This window comes from Oryx dammah, unplaced genomic scaffold (genome assembly GCF_014754425.2).
Source record: "Oryx dammah isolate SB20612 unplaced genomic scaffold, SCBI_Odam_1.1 HiC_scaffold_3, whole genome shotgun sequence".
NCBI classification, from domain to species: domain Eukaryota; kingdom Metazoa; phylum Chordata; class Mammalia; order Artiodactyla; family Bovidae; genus Oryx; species Oryx dammah.
The window spans coordinates 66,632,876-66,651,716 of record NW_024070187.1 but is presented as its reverse complement, the minus strand read 5'-3'; the positions used below and the strand labels follow the sequence as shown (position 1 = coordinate 66,651,716).

Here is an 18,841-nt window from a genome sequence, read left to right as displayed (position 1 = left end):
TTTTTTAGAGCACAGTTTCTGGAATCAGAACTCTTAGGCTTAAATTCCTAGTTAAAGACAAATTAATATAAATGTTATTTCCTACTTCTTTGGTGCTGTGTTATTCCCTAGTAAACTCCTATTTACACTTTAGATATTAAATTTTCAGATTGTTTAAAGATATTTTGTGAACTAATTGCTTATTGGACTCTAATGACACTGGAGAATATATAAAATTATTGTGCTGGTTCTTCTCATAATCAAATCTTAGGTATATATTTAGTAGTTTAACAAGTGAGCTGGAAAGTTATTGAAGCTTTTTATTTGTAGGATTTTTAAGATGGTTGATAATTATTTCCAGATTTTTAAAGTGAGCAAAATTGACTGATTTTTATAGATGACATGCTTAACAAAATGTCTTCTATGACTATGTGAAATGACCTTTTGATATTTAGACTAATGTCACCAGCGTTATGTCATATGTAAAGATGGGAGTAAAGCTAAAAACTTTGATGTTGGACAAAAAATATGTATAAAGAAAAGTTTTATTTTCTTCCTGTATTCCAGTGAACTGTCTTACACACCCACTGGGATGTATATGCCCATTTAGAGACCACTGGTGTAGGTCATGAATAGTGACAGCTTGGGCTGAGATGGTATGGTGGATAGAGAGATAATTTACTGAGAAAAGAAACACTGAGAAGATACTGAGTTTGTGGGGAAAGTGCCTTTTGGTTTGAACACGGTGAATCTGAAGCATTTTTTTGACATCCAAGTAGAAGTATCAGATTGGTCTAAGGGTTCAAGTTCAGAGAAATGAGGCTTAAAATTAGGGGTGCTCTGGTACGAGTGGTAGTTGAAGACATGTAAATACATGAAATTACTTTGGGAGAGAACACATAATGGTAAGAAAAGGCAACCTGGGAACTTGCCTTGAAGCAGCATAACATTTAATACCCAGGTAAAGGAGGGTAAATCTGAAATGCGGGTAGATAAGACACAGCCCCCAGTGGTACAGATATAGTCAAGGAAGGGAGTGTTTAGGAAAGAAGAACTCTTCAACTGTGTTCCATGCTGCTGAAAAGTCAGATAGAATGAAGGAAAAATGCCCACTGTTTTGAGCAGTATGCTCACTGATGAGTGAGAGGGAAGTATTAATGGGGAGGGATCATTCCATTATGCTAGTTGAGTATAGTGAACAGGAATCGGATATGTTCAGTTAAAAGGGAAATGTTGAAGGTGCAAGAAAGAGAAGGAATGATTTGATAGTGTAATTTCCTGGTAATGCAAGAGCAGGTAGGATTCTATATAACTAGGAATATCAGCACCCCTTGATTGTAACAAGAGCAAAGGAGAGGAAGAAAAGGTGCAGATGTAAATAGATCAGTGTACTTTGTAGTGAGAAATTGAGGAAGATTGGTTTTTTACTATGACGTGGGAGACAAATCGTCTACTCAGAGAAGGGAAGGTACAGTATCAGGGTAGTAGAGCTGAGGAAGGAATGGGAGAGTTTTGAAGTAAGCTAGAAAACAGGAGAGCCAGTTGACCTCAGAGTAAAAGAGTGGCACTTGGGAATTTGATGTTAAATTCCAATGCCTGGGCTGGTTTAAAAAATGTTGAACAGAGAGGTTCATTTTTCTTCTATCCTTCTTCCTCCCATCCCTCACTGTTATTTGATGAGATGTTTTTAGCGTGAAAAAAGAGGAATTTTCTGACATTTTTATTTTGAAACTTTTTTTCTCTGAAGAGAATGAACATAGGCCTCAGAGTCTTCCTTGTCATAGCGGACAGTTTGCAGCAAAAAGATGGTGAACCGCCAATGCCAACGACAGGAGTTATCCTTCCCTCAGGAAACACCTTGCGTGTAAAGAAAATTTTCCTCAATAAAACCTTGACAGATGAAGAAGCAAAAGTCATAGGTTAGTGTTAACTGGAATAAATAAATAATATAGTTTAATGTTCTTTTGTGAAAGTTTATGATCAAAGCTAAAATGAATATATTTGCCTACATACATTTATTTGCCTATGAATGTATGTGTCAGGTTATTCCAGGATATAGAGTGATACAAAATGAATACATTTTCTATAATATCTGTAAATTTTCATGTTAGGAGACTTTGGATTAAATATTTTCTTTAGTTCAGTTCAGTTGCTCAGTCGTGTCCGACTCTTAATATCTTCTTACATGATACTATCCATTGCATCTTGTCCTTCTTCAAATTCAGTTGTGTGCATAATTTTTATACATTTCCTCCAATATACTGAAGCTGATCATCAGGGAGAAGAGTATGTCAAAGTCAGAATTTCTTCTGTAACATCAATAAGCTAATGCCAATTAAAAGTCAATAACCTTTTATATTTTACAGAGAATAACTATTCTATGTCTAATGTTTTACATTTTGTAACTGAGCTTTTTTTTTTTTTCTCCTCCAGGAATGTCAGTTTATTATCCTCAAGTGAGAAAAGCATTAGATAGCATTCTAAGACATTTGGACAAAGAAGTTGGGAGGCCCATGTGTATGACTAGTGTGCAGATGTCCAATAAGGAGCCTGAAGATATGATTACGTATGTAGTCAGTAATTTCTCTTCATTGCTATTTCAGTTTTCATAAGTATTCATTGCTATTTCAGTTTTCATAAGTATAGAGGGTTGATTCTGCTTGTTTGTTCCCTTACTTTTTCTTCTGGAGTTTGCCCCTATTGCCATCTGCTGCAGTTTTTGATATAGCGATTCTTTCCACAGGCTCAGTTTTACCCTTTTATGTGCAGTCAAGTCAATATAGATAGCAGAAGTCACCCTTGATCCATACAGTTCGTTGTCAGTGACGAGGCCTTATGGATAAATCCTAACTACCCCAGATGTGTGTGGACATGGCTGGTTTCAGTCAGTTCAGTTCAGTTGCTCAGTCATGTCCGACTTTGAGACCCCACGAACCGCAGCAGGCCAGGCTTCTCTGTCCATCACCAACTCCCGGAGTCCACCCAAACCCGTGACCATCGAGTTGGTGATGCCATCCAACCGTCTCATCCTCCGTCGTCCCCTTCCCCTCCTGCCCTAAATCTTTCCCAGCATCAGGGTCTTTTCCAGTGAGTCAGCTGTTTGCATCAGGTAGCCAAAGTATTGGAGTTTCAGCTTCAACATCAGTCTTCCAGTGAACACCCAGGACTGATCTCCTTTAGGATGGCCTGGTTGGATCTCCTTGCAGTCCAAGGGACTCTCAAGAGTCTTCTCCAACACCACAGTTCAAAAGCATCAATTCTTCAGCGCTCAGTTTTCTTTATAGTCCAACTCTTACATCCAAACATCACCACTGGAAAAACCATAGCCTTGACTAGACGGACCTTTGTTGGCAAAGTAATGACTCTGCTTTTTATTATCCTGTCTAGGTTGATCATAACTTTCCTTCCAAGGAGTAAGTGTCTTTTAATTTCATGGTTGCAGTCACCATCTGCAGTGATTTTAGAGCCCAGAAAAATAAAGTCTGCTACTGTTTCCCCATCTATTTGCCGTGAAGTGATGGGACTGGGTATCATGATCTTAGTTTTCTGAATGTTGAGCTTTAAGCCAACATTTTCACTCTACTCTTTCACTTTCATCAAGAGGCTCTCTAGTTCTTCTTCACTTTCTGCCGTAAGGGGAGTGTCATCTGCATATCTGAGGTTATCGATATTTCTCCTGGCAATCTTAATTCCAGCTTGTGCTTCCTCTAGACCAGTGTTTCTCATGATGTACTCTGCATAAAAGTTAAATAAGCAGGGTGACAATACACAGCCTTGATGTACTTCTTTTCCTATTTGGAACCAGTCTGTTGTTCCATGTTCAGTTCTAACTGTTGTTTCATGACCTGCATACAGGTTTCTCAAGAGGCAGGTCAGGTGGTCTGGTATTCCCATCTCTTTCAGAATTTTCCACAGTTTATTATGATCCACAGTCAAAGGCTTTGGCATAGTCAACAAAGCAGAAATAGATGTTTTTCTGGAACTCTCTTGCTTTTTCCATGATCCAGCAGATGTTGGCAATTTGATCTCTGGTTCCTTTGCCTTTTCTAAAACCAGCTTGAACATCAGGAAGTTCATGGTTCACGTATTGCTGAAGCCTGACTTGGAGAATTTTGAGCGTTACTTTACTAGCATGTGAGATGAATGCCATTGTGTGGTAGTTTGAGCATTCTTTGGCATTGCCTTTCATTGGGATTGGAATGAAAACTGACCTTTTCCAGTCCTGTGGCCACTGCTGAGTTTTCCAAATTTGTTGGCATATTGAGTGCAGCACTTTCAGAGCATCATCTTTCAGGATTTGAAATAGTTCAACTGCAATTCCATCACCTCCACTAGCTTTGTTCATAGTGATGCTTCCTAAGGCCCACTTGACTTCACATTCCAGGATATCTGTCTCTAGGTGAGTGATCACACCATCGTGATTATCTGGGTCATGAAGATATTTTTTGTATAGTTCTTCTGTGTATTCTTGCCACCTCTTCTTTATATCTTCTGCTTCTGTTAGGTCCATACCATTTCTTTCCTTTATCGAGCCCATCTTTGCATGAAATGTTCTCTTGGTTTCTCGAATTTTCTTGAAGAGATCTCTAGTCTTTCGCATTCTTTTGTTTTCCTCTGTTTCTTTGCATTGATGTCTGAGGAAGGCTTTCTTATCTCTCCTTGCTATTCTCTGGAACTCTGCATTCAAATGGATATATCTTTCCTTTTCTCCTTTGCCTTTGGCTTCTCTTCTTTTCACAGCTATTTGTAAGGCCTCCTCAGACAGCCATTTTGCTTTTTTGCAATTCTTTTTCTTGGGGATGGTCTTGATTCCTGTCTCCCGTACAGTGTCACGAACCTCATTCCATAGTTCATCAGGCACTCTATCTATCAGATCTAGTCCCTTAAATCTATTTCTCACTTCCACTGTATAGTCATAAGGGATTTCATTTAGGTCATAGCTGAATGGTCTAGTGGTTTTCTCCACTTTCTTCAATTTCAGTCTGAATTTGGCAATAAGGAGTTCATGATCTGAGCCATAGTCAGCTCCTGGTCTTGTTTTTGCTGACTGTATAGAGCTTCTCCATCTTTGGCTGCAAAGAATATAATCAGTCTGATTTCGGTGTTACCATCTGATGATGTCCATGTGTAAAGTCTCCTCTTGTGTTGTTGGAAGAGAGTGTTTGCTATGACCAGTGCATTCTCTTGGCAAAACTCTATCATCCTTTGCCCTGCTTCATTCTGTACTCCAAGGCCAAATTTGCCTGTTACTTCAGGTGTTTCTTGACTTCTTACTTTTCCATTCCAGTCCCCTATAATGAAAAGGACATCTTTTTTGGGTGTTAGTTCTAAAAGGTCTTATAGGTCTTCATAGAACTGTTCAACTTCAGCTTCTTTGGTGTTTCTGGTCCGGGCATAGTCAAATAAATGCTGTTATTTCCAGAGCTTTGTTCAACAAAAAAGAAAACCTGAAAACCTCCTGGGAACTGAGGGTACAGAGGTAAATAATGTATGAGTAGTTTTTTGTATGAGAAACTGTACCTCATGTCACCCTCCACCCCTCTCCCAGGACTGATTGTCAACACAGAGTTTCCCTTTATTGTTAGGGACTTCCTTCTCAGAAAGATATATTTTATGGCAACAACTTCTTTTACTTGCTAGAAAGTATACATGTATTTTTTACAGGAGGAATTTTTTTATGGTGTTAATATCTGCTTTGTAGGTCTTAGACCACCAAATTGGATACTGGATCTCTCAATGAATGCATGGTTACTATATACTAGTATATGCTAACATCTCTGTGCGTGCTAAGTCACTTCATCGTGTCTGACTCTTTGTGACCCCATAGACTGTAGCCCACCAGGCTCCTCTGTCCATGGGATTTTCCAAGTAAGAATACTGGCGTAGTTGCCATTTCCTTCTCCAGGGGATCTTTCTGACTGAGGCGTTGGACCCTCATCTCTTTCGTCTCCTGCATTAGCCTTGGCAGGCAGGATCTTTCCCACTAGCGCCACCTGGCAAGCCCCAGGAGAGTTTCTCTAATGTGAAGGGTTTTCTTTCCCCTTGCATTACTTCCTCTGGGAAATCTTCATCCTTTTGGCCACACTTGCCTCATTTATGCCCATGAATGTGCCCTCACTGAGTTCCTCTGACTGCATATGTTGGATCTTCAGTGACAGCAGTGTCAGCTTGCCCTCATCAGCTGTTTCTTCTGTAACTCCATTAATGTTTGATTTGAATTTCACTTCCAGTGTTCACTTCCTTTTTCCTTTGCTGTACTTTAATTTTTGTTGGCCAGCTTACTCTTTTGATTATCCATTTTTGTCCAGTATCACCTGAGTTTTCCACTAGAGACAGGGAATCAACACAGCTACACACTTTTGCCGTGTGAACCGAGTAACAGATGTATAGCAACCAATCACAACAGACTTAGACAAAATTGATGTGATGAAATCATTGGTTATGACACACATCTGTTATTTACATCCTGATTTGTAGGCTGAAGAGCTAATAGGGAAGCTTGGCTATACAATTACTTTTAGTTAATATCAGGTAACAGAAAATTGAACCACACTGTTGGGGACTGGTATTATTTGACTAAATTATGGTAAGTAAAATCATGCATATTGGGACAAAGCTAAGAGAAGACTGACTATATATAAAATCACTAAAAACAAGTAGTAGATTCATAGCCACTATAATGAATACTGACCCCAAAACTCTTAAAACATCCCAATTCTTTTCTATATAAAAATTGTTTTATTGGGCCAGCTGAAGGACAATTTGTGTCAAATAAATTAACGGCTTTCCCTTGAAATATAGAGCACAATAAAAGCCAGTATATAAAAGGTTAGATATTTAAAATAAATAAATAAAATCATTGAATAACTAGGGAAAATACAGGTGAATTAAATTGTATCAAGCATATGGAAGAACCAGGATTTCCAAATTTCACATATTTTATTACATAAACAATATGCTTATTTTTGCATGTGTTTGTATATTCTGAAGTAAAATAAAAAGACAAGAACAAACAATACCACCAGTGGTATATGATAATGTCTGTTTTCTAAAACTCCTGTTAGCATATGATCTTGAAAATAAAGAAAATTTTTTGTTAATTTTATAGGCCCCCCAAATGACTAATATTAGGTAATTTAATGTCTATATTATTTATCTTAATAATTAAATATACATCAAATGTTAAATCAGAGATTTAACTTATTTGAAACAGTTAATAAATAATATAAATGTATATGTGTGTGCTCAGCTATATGTGACTCTTTGAAACTCCATGGACTATATAGCCTGCCAAGCTCCTCTGTCCATGGAATTTTCCAGGCAAGAATACTGGAATGGGTTGCCATTTCCTACTACAGGGTATCTTCCTGACCTAGGGATCAAACCCATGTCTGTTGTGTTTCCTGCGTTGGCAGGCAGATTCTTTACCACTGCGCCACCAATAAATAATTTGCTTAATATTTACTATTTGAATATTTGTTATGCTTGTTTTCTTTTTTAAAAAGTTTTTTAATTGAAGTTTAGTTGATTTATTACAGTGTTGTGTTAGTTTCAGGAGTATAGAAGGGTGAATCAATTATATATATACATATATCCACTCTTTTTTAGATTCTTTTCACGTGTAGGCTATTACAGAGTATTGAATAGAGTTCCCTGTGCTATGCAGTAGGTCCTTAGTTATCTATTACTAGTTCTCTATTATTAGTTATTAATTACTAATTACTGAAAACCTTTTTTTCTTGTTAGCTGTGTTTTTTTCCTTAATTATATATGATTTTTTGCATTTATAAACTGATAATTATTTATTGGAAATGTATATACTCTTTTTATTATGTTAAATACATTAAACTTTTGGAGGTGGGCTCATGTTTTCTGTAGTAATTTCTAAGTTTGCTTTCATTGTTTGATGTATGTAAGATTCATTTTATTAAGTCCTCTTGTAATCTGTTTTTTAGCGGGGAAAGAAAACCCAAAATTGACTTGTTTAGAACTTGCATTGCTGCTATTCCAAGGCTGATTCCTGATGGTATGAGCAGAACTGACCTTATTGAACTGTTAGCAAGGTAAATGAGAATTCCTGTTTGTGAGTTTAACTTTTATGTCAGTCAGTCTTTTTAAATTTCTAGAGCATCCCATTACTATTATCACTAAAAAAAAGTAGTGATAAAGAGATTTTTAATCCTTGGATAACTCTCTAAACTCCCATTTTGTCTTTCGTTTTGTTAACACATTCTCCTTACTCATCTTTTAACTTTTAAAATTCTTCTGGGTTCCCCTATAAATCCTATTTTTAAATTCCCTGGCTTTTCTTCTAGTATTTATTATTTCTTGGGATTTACAGAACATGTTCTGTTAACATATGGACATTATCAGTGTGTGATGACACTCACTAGGCAATTAATTATTGTGTTAACTCCTATAGTCCTTTCTTTAGCACCTAAGGTGGTGACCAGGTCTCATTTTCACTTTTTTTCTCTTATTGCAGAGCCCATAGAGTTCAAGTTTTTATCTCTTTCCTCACTAGGCTCTGTAAAAAGAGTAATTAATATGACATCCAAACTTAAATACCAGTTCCTGGAAATAATTCTAAGTTGAAGTGATGGCCTTTTGAAAAACTGCTTTGCTGATACAGTCGGAGATTCTCTTTAAATAAGGGGTCAGCAGACTTTTTTCTTAAAAGACAAGATAGTGACTGTTTTAAGATTTGTGAGTCACGTGGTCTCTGTCACGGCTATTCATCTCTGCCATTGTAGTGAAGAAGCAGCCACCTGTTAAGGAGCCTGGCTGGATTTGGCCCTTGAGCCATAGTTTACTGGCCCCACCCTAATGGGAAACCAAGCACAAAGACTATCAATGGAGCAGTGATATTCTTACCATATTCGAAGATGTTTACTGCTTGCTGAACTCTTATTACTAAGTGTTAAGTTAAACTTGCAATGAATAAACAGTTAAAAGACTGCTCCAGCAGCCTTTCCCACCTCCCTGGTCACGGAGCATTTCAAACACCCATACACTACCCACCCTCAGCTCTTAAGGGTTGCACTAAGAGATTGAATGGTATTGGATGAGGAGGAGAAGAAAGAGGTGACTTTGAAACTTGGCACCGTGAGATAAAGTCATCCCTTCCCACTGTATCTCTTAACTCTTGCTATAAATTAGATTGCAGAGTTAACAAAGTTCCTGTCAGCATTAGGGAGGGAAAACAAGTTTAATTATTTATAATATTAGAAAGCAGTAAACAAGTGTCATTCACTTCTGCTCTTACTCCTCCCACCTCAATTTAGTTCACCATTTTGAGAATGGCAGTCCATATTCCCCACCAAAGTGAAGTTGCATCCGCAAGGGGCAGGGGTGGAGGAGCCGAGTAAAGGAGCAAACATCTAGCCGGTGGTTGACAGTTTGCTTTGCTATTGACTTTGCTTCTTTCTCCTGTGATACTTAATTTATTTTGTTAGAAAGAAAGATTCCCAGGTCTGCTTATTTTGTCCCTAGCTCCTATCATTTGGAATTGTGATGTCTAAATCTTATTTACTTAGAATAAAGCAAGCAAACAAACAAAGCAAAGATACACTGTAAGTTTGCAGACCTGTCTGCTGTCTCCAGGGAAGGTTCAATAGTTCTCCTGCCATAAATGAATCAGGCCCCTTTCTCTGCATGGATATATCCCGAGTCACACAGAGAGGTGTGAATTCATGGATTTACGGAATGTTGAACAACCTTTATAGCCAGCAGCGTGGAGTTGGTCACTCTCCTTTCCCACAGTCTCTCCTTTGGTGCCACGATCAGAGACACAGCACTGGATTGAGACCCTTGATCTGACCCTGTGTGGTATTTCCAGAGTGCTGCTGTAACTGCTGCTGCTTCATGGCTCACTTCCGGGTCTTTGTATTAAACAATTGTATACATTTTCTCCACAGTCTCATTATCAGTTGAAGGTTAGCTTAGTGAAGACCAGAACTGAGTTCAGCAGGGCGAAGACTGATATTACACAGCGTTCTTCCTCTATCATTGAGGATAACTCCATCTTTTCAGCTGCCCAAGCATGTAACTGTGGCATATTTTTAAATATCACCTACTTATCTTTATTCATTCAGGCTGTTTCTAACCCTGATACATGTGTCTTGATGGTCAATCATGTAAATAATTCTCTGTAGCCCCAAATAGAAACTCTTACTCATATAGCATTAAATATTAGTAATTTCATTGCTGCAGCCATCTTTTATGGTTTTCTTATCATTCTCTTTTTTAAGTCCTATCAAAATCCTTTAACTAATATTACATTCCTGTCCTCTATCTTATTGATGTCTTTAAAAGGTAACTCTATATAGCCTCTCCTATAATTTACTTAACATAAATTCTCTTGAAGACTTCATGTGTTACTCTTTTTTTTTTCATCTTCTTTCTAGGCAACCCCATTTATGAAGTTACAGCTTAATTCTCATTTTCATTTTCAAGAATTATTTCTGTTAAATTCATTCCATCTTGACTTGTATTTTTTCCTTCACAATCAGCCATCTTATGTTTAACTGTAAGCTCAGCAGCGTGAAAGGAGCAATAGAGATAAACTGTGTCCTTTCCATTGATAGTATAGGACTAAATCAATGTAAGCTATTACTAAGGTATTATATAATTCAGCATAAATTTGATTGATTATAGAATAATATATGGCATTTTAAGGATTACAGAATTTTTAAAATGTAATTCTGGTTCGTCAGTCTGTGTTTTCTAAAGTACAGCATTTGAGTTATGATCGAACTTATTATTCTGAATTATCAAACTTACTATTTTGATGCCAACTGATATTAATAGATTGACATGTGAATTTAAATAAGTGAATACAGATTAGCATAAGGACAAATACAGCACAAAAAGTGAACATTGGTTCCTATTTTCTTACTTCTTAAGAACCAATTGAGAGGATGTTTTTTTTAAATTCTTAGTTTTAAGTTTTAGATGATAAAGCTCTTTGGAAGGTTTTTGAGGTTTGCTAATGGAATTTTGTTCTTGGTAGGCTCACAATTCATATGGATGAAGAACTTCGTGCTCTGGCTTTCAATACTCTGCAGGCACTAATGCTTGATTTTCCAGATTGGCGTGAGGATGTCCTTTCAGGATTTGTTTATTTTATTGTTCGTGAAGTGACTGATGTCCATCCCACACTTCTTGATAATGCTGTAAAGATGTTGGTACAATTAATAAATCAGTGGAAACAAGCAACCCAAATGCATAACAAAAACCAGGACTCACAGGTACCAGACTCTTTTATAGTGTTCCTCTGTGCATGGTCAGTGGTAAACGACTGATTATGATGTTAAAACATATTCTCTTCCTCAAAAATTAGAAGTTTCATTAGTTTTACTTCCTTTCAAAATGTTTGTAACCCCTTAAACAGAACTTTCCTATAGTTTATGTATTAAATATAGAAATTAAATTCCTTTGGTAATAAAGTGGAGGCACTTCTAACTCACATATAGGCTGTTTCCAATATATTGAACGCTGGTATAATAAAAAATGTTGATAGCCTTTCAGTTGAGTTATTTGGTTGTTTATCAAAGGCACCAGTGGTCCCCATTTCACATATACAGTATGTGTGCTTCTTAACCGTAAAGGGTGCTCAAATTATTGATTTGTGAAAATGTGGAAGCCATAGAACCTAGGATATTAGAGCTGGATCATCTAAGCCAACCCAGCTTCTCAATGTTCAATGAGCCTGCACATCACCACCTCCTAGGTGACGCCACTCTGCTGGTCCAAACTTTGAGTACAAAGGATGCCATTCAATCCTTCATTTTCTATATAGAAATGTTGGACCAATAGTGATTGTCAACTCTAAAGCTTTTTACAAAGTAGCCAGAGAATTATAGAACTTAGGTACATTGCATATTCATGTGTTTTAGACTGTCAATTAAATGCTTTTTTCACTATATGAAGTGAAAAAATTAAATGTTATTTAAATTTTTATAAATTAAATGTTATTTTTATAAATTAAATGTTATTTAAATTTCTTGAGCTGAGGCAGACCTTTAGCAGTCATTTTTATGATTTGCTTTACTCTTTACTAATTGTTTTACTGGAATACATACTTTTTTTTTTTTTTTTTTCACTTGTGTTTTGTTTTTCAAGCATGGTGTAGTTAATGGAGCCTCTCATCCCCCTCCTCTGGAAAGGAGCCCATATTCCAGTGTATTCCATGTGGTCGAAGGGTTTGCACTCGTCACTCTCTGTAGCAGCCGACCTGCCACTAGGAGATTAGCTGTCAGCGTCCTTAGAGAAATACGGGCTTTATTTGCACTTTTGGAAATACCTAAGGTAAATTTTAGATATTTCATTCAGCTATCTAATGAAAGTACTTAAAAAACTATCCTTTTGTTCATTTTTGTTCCATTTCTGTTTTTACCATGCAGGTATAATTTACTTTTTAACAAGATCTTTTTGAGAGGGTCTAAGCTCACCTGTCTGCCTTCTATTCCATTTGTAACAGATAGGGCTAGAGTATATTTGTAATGTTTATCTAGGTTTGGCTGCTGTTCTTTAACATTCCTAAACTTTAATAGACATGTGATGTCTTTTTTATAGGGTGATGATGAATTAGCCATAGATGTGATGGACAGGCTGAGCCCATCCATTCTTGAGAGCTTCATTCATCTCACTGGGGCCGATCAGGTAACTGTAATGATTTCATGCTGTTCAGCAATGTTTTGAAACTTAAGATGTACATACATACATACCTGAGTTTCTTTTACAAATATCATGCATTAGAAAGTATTTGTGAAAATGGTAAAGTGCTTTGAAAATAAAAAGTAATTTTTAAAAAGTGGCATACACAAAGTGGCACTACTTTATGCTATGGTTAGTACTCTTCCCCACAAAAATATAAATATGTTATCTTTATAAAATTCCAGTCTTTCCAATCTAAGAAGTTTCTATTAAATCTGAGGTTGCAATTGACTACTGTTTGCTATTGATTATGACATATAGTATTCTTGACCTGTATATGCTGGTAAAGGGCTATCGAAATTATTTCTGTGAAATTCAAAGCAAAAACATTGCACTCTGCACCTTGCAGTAAGTGTATTTGTTTGCTTTATATAAATTCAAGTGCATAGAGTAAATATGTAATATCTTATGCCTGAGTCATATGTAATTTGGGGCTTCCCCGGTGGCTCAGTGGTAAAGAATCTGCCTGTCAATGCAGGAAGATGTGGGTTCGATCCCTGGGTTTGGAAGTTCCCCTGGAGAAGGAAGTAGCAACCCACTCCCGTGTTCTTGCCTGGAAAATTCCATGGAAAGAGAAACCTGGTGGGCTGCAGTCCATGGGGTTGCAAAAGAGTCATACACAACTTAGCAGCTAAACAACAGCAACAGATGTAATTTCACTCATTAAAATGAAGAAAAACACTTCATCAACATATACATTACTAAGAAAGCTTATGCTATCTTTCTTAGTTTGGTTTGGGGGAGAAAGGTCATATATCAAGTTTTCAAAACTGATATAGGAATAAGTATCAAACTTTACTAATTGAAATTATTTTCTTCCTGTTTTGCAATACCTGCACAAGAGGTTTCTGTGCTTTCTACATAACTCTTGACTCTTACAACTCAAAGTTACATGTAACCAAGAGAGAGAATAATAAAATTCTGTTCAATTTAAAGAATTCTGTTTTAGATTATTAACTATGACTTGGCCAACAAGAAGAGAAGTGAGTGACTCTCTTCTAGTGCCTAAAACAGTGCCTGACTGACAGCAGGTCCTTTGTAAATATCTGTTGAATGATCAAGTGAATCAAGCCTCTGTTCAGTTTTTAAGACTCCATTTTTTGTTGTCTATTGAATCATAAATAATTTGCTCTGAAGTCTTTATCTCTTCATTTTAAGAGCTTTGACTATTATTGAGCAAATATTTGAGAATGTGTAGCTCTTCTTGCCTGGAGAATCCCAGGGACATCGGAGTCTGGTGGGCTGCCGCCTATGGGGTCACACAGAGTCAGACACGACTGAAGTGACTTAGCAGCAGCAGCAGCAGCTCTGGAGAGGAGCCTATTTTCCAGTCTGTTCCACTTATGCATACATAGTACACAGTGGCTCCCCTGATACCTCAGATGGTAAAGAATCTGCCTGCAATGTGGAAGACCCAGGTTCGATCCCTGGTCGAGAAGATCCCCTGGCAAAGGAAATGGCAACCCACTCCAATATTCTTATCTGGAAAACTCCAGGGACAGAGTAGCCTGGCAGGCTACAGTCTGTGGAGTCACACAGAGTCGGACATGACTGTGCAACTGACATTTTCGCTTGTCTTGCAGTGCACATCAGCATGAAAGTTAATGGTTCATTTTTGAGTTCTCTAGCATCTTGAGTATCCTGTGGGTTGCATATTCATACAAGAATTACATAAGTGGTGATTCTTAACCTTTTTGGTTTATAGATCTTTTTGAGGCTAATAAAAATTACATAATCTCTTCTAGAAAACTGCATGTGAACAAAAACCTTATATGCAATTTCAGGAATTCTGTACCTCCTTAAATGTATCTCAGACTTCATATTATCCCTGTTTAAGAATCTCTGTTCTAGAAACTACCAGTAGACCACTTTTATAGTTTAAAGCAATTTATATGGTAAAACTTACGAAAGTTGTTGAAATATGCAATAATGAATTTTTTTCTCTGCTTAGACTACTTTGCTGTACTGCCCGAGCTCAATAGATTTACAGACATTAGCAGAGTGGAATTCCTCTCCCATTAGCCACCAGTTTGATGTGATCAGTCCATCACACATATGGATATTTGCACATGTGACCCAAGGCCAAGACCCATGGATTATAAGTCTCTCCAGTTTTTTAAAGCAAGAAAACCTTCCAAAACACTGCCCTACAGCTGTGAGCTATGCTTGGATGTTTGCCTACACAAGGCTTCAGTTGTTATCCCCACAAGTTGATATAAAGTAAGTGATTTTCCTAGTGTAAATTTTACCATATATAGACTGTCAGCCTTCATAACACATGCACTTGAAAAGTTCTACAAATTGGAAATCCCATAAATGACATGCCATAATGTACTGGTGTGTTAAGGAGGACAATGAAAGTTGTAAAGGATATAGTCATATAATCCTTTCATTCTTTTTGTATAATTTGGTCTTACAAATTATAATTGTTCATTTACTTAATTATCACACTGCTTGGTACATACTTTGTGTTCAATGAATGAATGAATGACGAGAGAGTCTGAAGATGAATATGGATGTGGATATAGATAAGCTTGTAGATAAAGGGTGGGAAGTGAAGGGAAATGAGTTCAGTGAGTTTCTGAGCATGATAGTAAAGAGTTAAGGGTAACTGACAGTGTGACAGAGAGTTGACCATGGCTTTATAAACTGCAGGTTAGTCTTATTCTTAAATTGCAAAGAAAATTTGTTTGAAAAAGCATATATACATTTTTTTGGTTTTGTTTTCATTGTTTGTATATATGCAATGGCACCCCACTCCAGTACTCTTGCCTGGAAAATCCCATGGACGGAGGAGCCTGGAAGGCTGCAGTCCATGGGGTCGCTAAGAGTCGGACACGACTGAGCGACTTCACTTTCAGTTTTCACTTTCATGAATTGGAGAAGGAAATGGCAGCCCACTCCAGTGTTCTTGCCTGGAAAATCCCAGGGACGGGGGAGCATGGTGGGCTGCTGTCTATGGGGTCGCACAGAGTCGGACACGACTGAAGCGACTTAGCAGCAGCAGCATGCATACATGTTAATTGTATATTGATACAGATTCTCAGGTATTGTTTATTGGATGCCATTTTTTTTTTAATGAAGATTGACGCTTGCCACCTTGTATAACATTTATGAACTTATTTAGTCTCCTTTATTTTACCATATTTTAAATGATAAAATACCTCTCCTACCACCTAACACTCTCCTACCACCATTCCCTGTATCCACTTTTTGCTCTATTTTTCTTCATCAAACTTAGCACCATCTGACACTTTTATTTCTGTGTTGTATATCTCCCCTAGCACACATGATGGTGGTGATTTTTTTAAGCAGGTTTTTGTTGTTCTTTTACTCCCATCATAGTGCTCTGAACCTTTTTTTTGTTTAAGAAACCTTTCTTTTTTAAGAAACTATTGATGAATCAATGACATGGTATGTATTGTTTATCTTAATAGATTATAAGCCTACTGAAGGTGAGGACTAAAACTTAGTATTTTTCCTGTTTTGTTTTGCTCTCAGTCGTTAATCCCAACAGAATTTTCCGTTTTTGAGAAGATTTATGGAATCGTTCCAAAATATTTTAGTGGTCTAATCTCTCAAAACAGAAATTTGATAGAAGCTTTAAAAATGTAGATATTCTTTGACTCTGCAATTCCAGTTTCAGGAATTTACCCAAGAAAATAATTAAACATGCATTATAATTAAGCATATATTCAAATGTTTAATATTGTGTATAACAGGGAAAAATTACTGTTAGCTTAAATATCCAACAGTGAAAGTGTGCCTCTATAAATCATAATAATCTCTACGATATAACATATGGTCATCAACAATGAGGTCATGGAAGTATATTTATATGAAGGATGTTTCAACATATATGTTAAGTATAAAGAGCAAGTACAAAACAAATGAAATGATTATTATTCAGTTTTTATAAGCTAAAAGAGATATACCTATACCTTTATACATGTGTCTGAATTGAAGATGTGTAGAAGAATATATAGAGCTTATTTTGGTGTTGGATTAATGGTGATTTTCATTTTGTTTTCACTTTTTTTCCTCTGCATTGAGTATATATAATAAGTTATAAAATGTGACCTGATAAAATATTAACTGTACCCACAGAAATAATAGATTATGTTAAAATGATCCTATAATGTTTTAACTTTCAATCTTGTATTTTACTCATTATATCTTATTCCACAGAGATTCAGTAGTACTAATTCTTTTTGCTAACCATCTCCCCTAAATTGGTAGAAATTTAGCTTTAGTTGGACTTCCTTGGTAACTTAGATGGTAAAGAATCTGCCTGCAATGCAGGAGACCCGAGTTCAATCCCTGGGCCGGGAAGATACCCTGGAGAAGGGAACGGCCACCCGCTCCAGGATTCTTGCCTGGAGAACTCCATGGACGGAGGAGCTTTCGTTTAAAAGAAACTTGTTTAAACACATGTTATTTACATCTACCTGTCTTTCTCCTTTTTCTCAGTAGCCCCATCAATGCTAAGAAAGTCAGTACTACCACAAGCAGTGACTCATACATTGGCCTGTGGAGAAACTACCTGCTTCTTTGCTGCAGCGCGGCGACCTCCACAGCACCCTCGACATCTGCGGGTTCTGTGAGGTGTTCTCCTCCTGAGACGCTGGCGTCCACCCCTGACAGTGGCTACAGCATTGATTCTAAAGTAAGTTGTTGAGTTCTGTCATTGAATCCAAATGACATCATAAAAGGAATGTTTTAAAATTTCTTTTTCAGGACAGTAAAGTAACTTGATTGAAAAGTGTATTAGTTACAGGCACTAATACTGAAAATGGTTCAAGAAATCCCCGTTACTATTGGGTTGGCCCCAAAGTTCCTTCAGGTTTTCCATAGCAACGTATGAAACCCAAACGAACTTTTTGGCCAACCCAATGTTTTAATGGATGCTTAGTTGGAACCAATAATATATAAAGTTTTTCTTTTAGAATTTCCCTAAATTATGTAGTGGGACAAATAACTTGATAAGAACAGTGATATGGTCTCCATGATATGAAATAAAATATTATCAGATGGTTGAAGGAAACTGACAGAACTTAATACTGGGTGTTTAACACTGATTATTCTTTTAGAAGTAGTTTTTTGTTTTTACTTATTTTTACAGGTCAAAAGAAATAGGCTAAGGGAGAGAGTCAGCCTGTATTACATGATAGTGAGTGTCTGTAAGAAATTAAGAGGCCTGCAAATCCCACTTCTGTTAACAGATTTGTAGTGAGCAAATTCACAGTGGCCCTTTTAAGATTATGTACATTAGAGGTGAATTCTGAAGCACCATTCATTCTAAAATGTCGTTATTCCATTGTCTGTGACCAAATATTGTTGAAACGTCATATTTTTTACTTGAATGTACTATCATTAGTGGCTACTATAAATATAATGTCTTTTTTTCAGATTATTGGCATCCCATCCCCTTCATCCTTGTTTAAGCACATAGTTCCAATGATGCGCTCTGAGAGCATGGAAATCACTGAATCCCTTGTTCTAGGTCTTGGCAGGACCAACCCAGGAGCATTTAGGTAATTATCTTTATATGTTTCTCTATGTAGTAAAATAGTAAATGTGGCTGCTTTTTGAGATGGCAAGGTAGCATACTTATCAGGATAGTTTCATATCGATCCTGACTTTTACCAGCTAGTTAGCCATTTAACATTTAGCAGGTACTTTAATTTATCTGTACCTTCATTTTCTAATTTTGCTTAACATTTACCCTATTTTCTTCAAAGAATGATTATGAAAATCATATATTATACATAAACATGTTCTAGAGATTATAAGATGCCATGTAAATGTATATTTTCCTTCCTGTCTTAAATAGTGATTCTGTTGCTTGATCTGTTGCTTAAAAATAGTTTTTCTCCTTCTTGTTCAAGAGAGTGACTATTCTTAAAAAGAATTATTTATGTACATATTTTATATCATTCTTGATGTTTTTCACAAACATAAAGCAAATTCTTCATTTTTGCCTGAGTTTCTTCTTTGTTATTGCTGACTAGATCCTGAATTTTTAAAAAAATATTTATTTTTTTATGGCTGTTCTGGGTCTTCCTTGCTTTGTGAAAGTTTTCTCTAGTTCCAGCGAGCATGGGCTGCTCTTCATTGCGTAGTGTCGGCTTCTAATTGCCATGGC

At 36.7% G+C, this 18,841-nt stretch overlaps 1 protein-coding gene across 6 annotated transcripts in view; it reads left to right on the top strand.

The window, feature by feature from the left end:
* FRYL (FRY like transcription coactivator) overlaps window positions 1–18,841 on the top strand; it is a 263,407-nt gene that overhangs the window by 170,336 nt on the left and 74,230 nt on the right. For all 6 annotated transcript variants that reach the window (XM_040238172.1, XM_040238170.1, XM_040238168.1 and 3 more), the window contains 9 exons: window positions 1,727–1,898; window positions 2,413–2,545; window positions 7,935–8,042; window positions 10,991–11,228; window positions 12,103–12,288; window positions 12,556–12,642; window positions 14,648–14,916; window positions 17,167–17,362; window positions 18,106–18,230. In XM_040238172.1, the coding sequence (XP_040094106.1) occupies window positions 1,727–1,898; window positions 2,413–2,545; window positions 7,935–8,042; window positions 10,991–11,228; window positions 12,103–12,288; window positions 12,556–12,642; window positions 14,648–14,916; window positions 17,167–17,362; window positions 18,106–18,230 (1,514 nt within the window). The remainder of the gene's footprint in view (window positions 1–1,726; window positions 1,899–2,412; window positions 2,546–7,934; window positions 8,043–10,990; window positions 11,229–12,102; window positions 12,289–12,555; window positions 12,643–14,647; window positions 14,917–17,166; window positions 17,363–18,105; window positions 18,231–18,841) is intronic.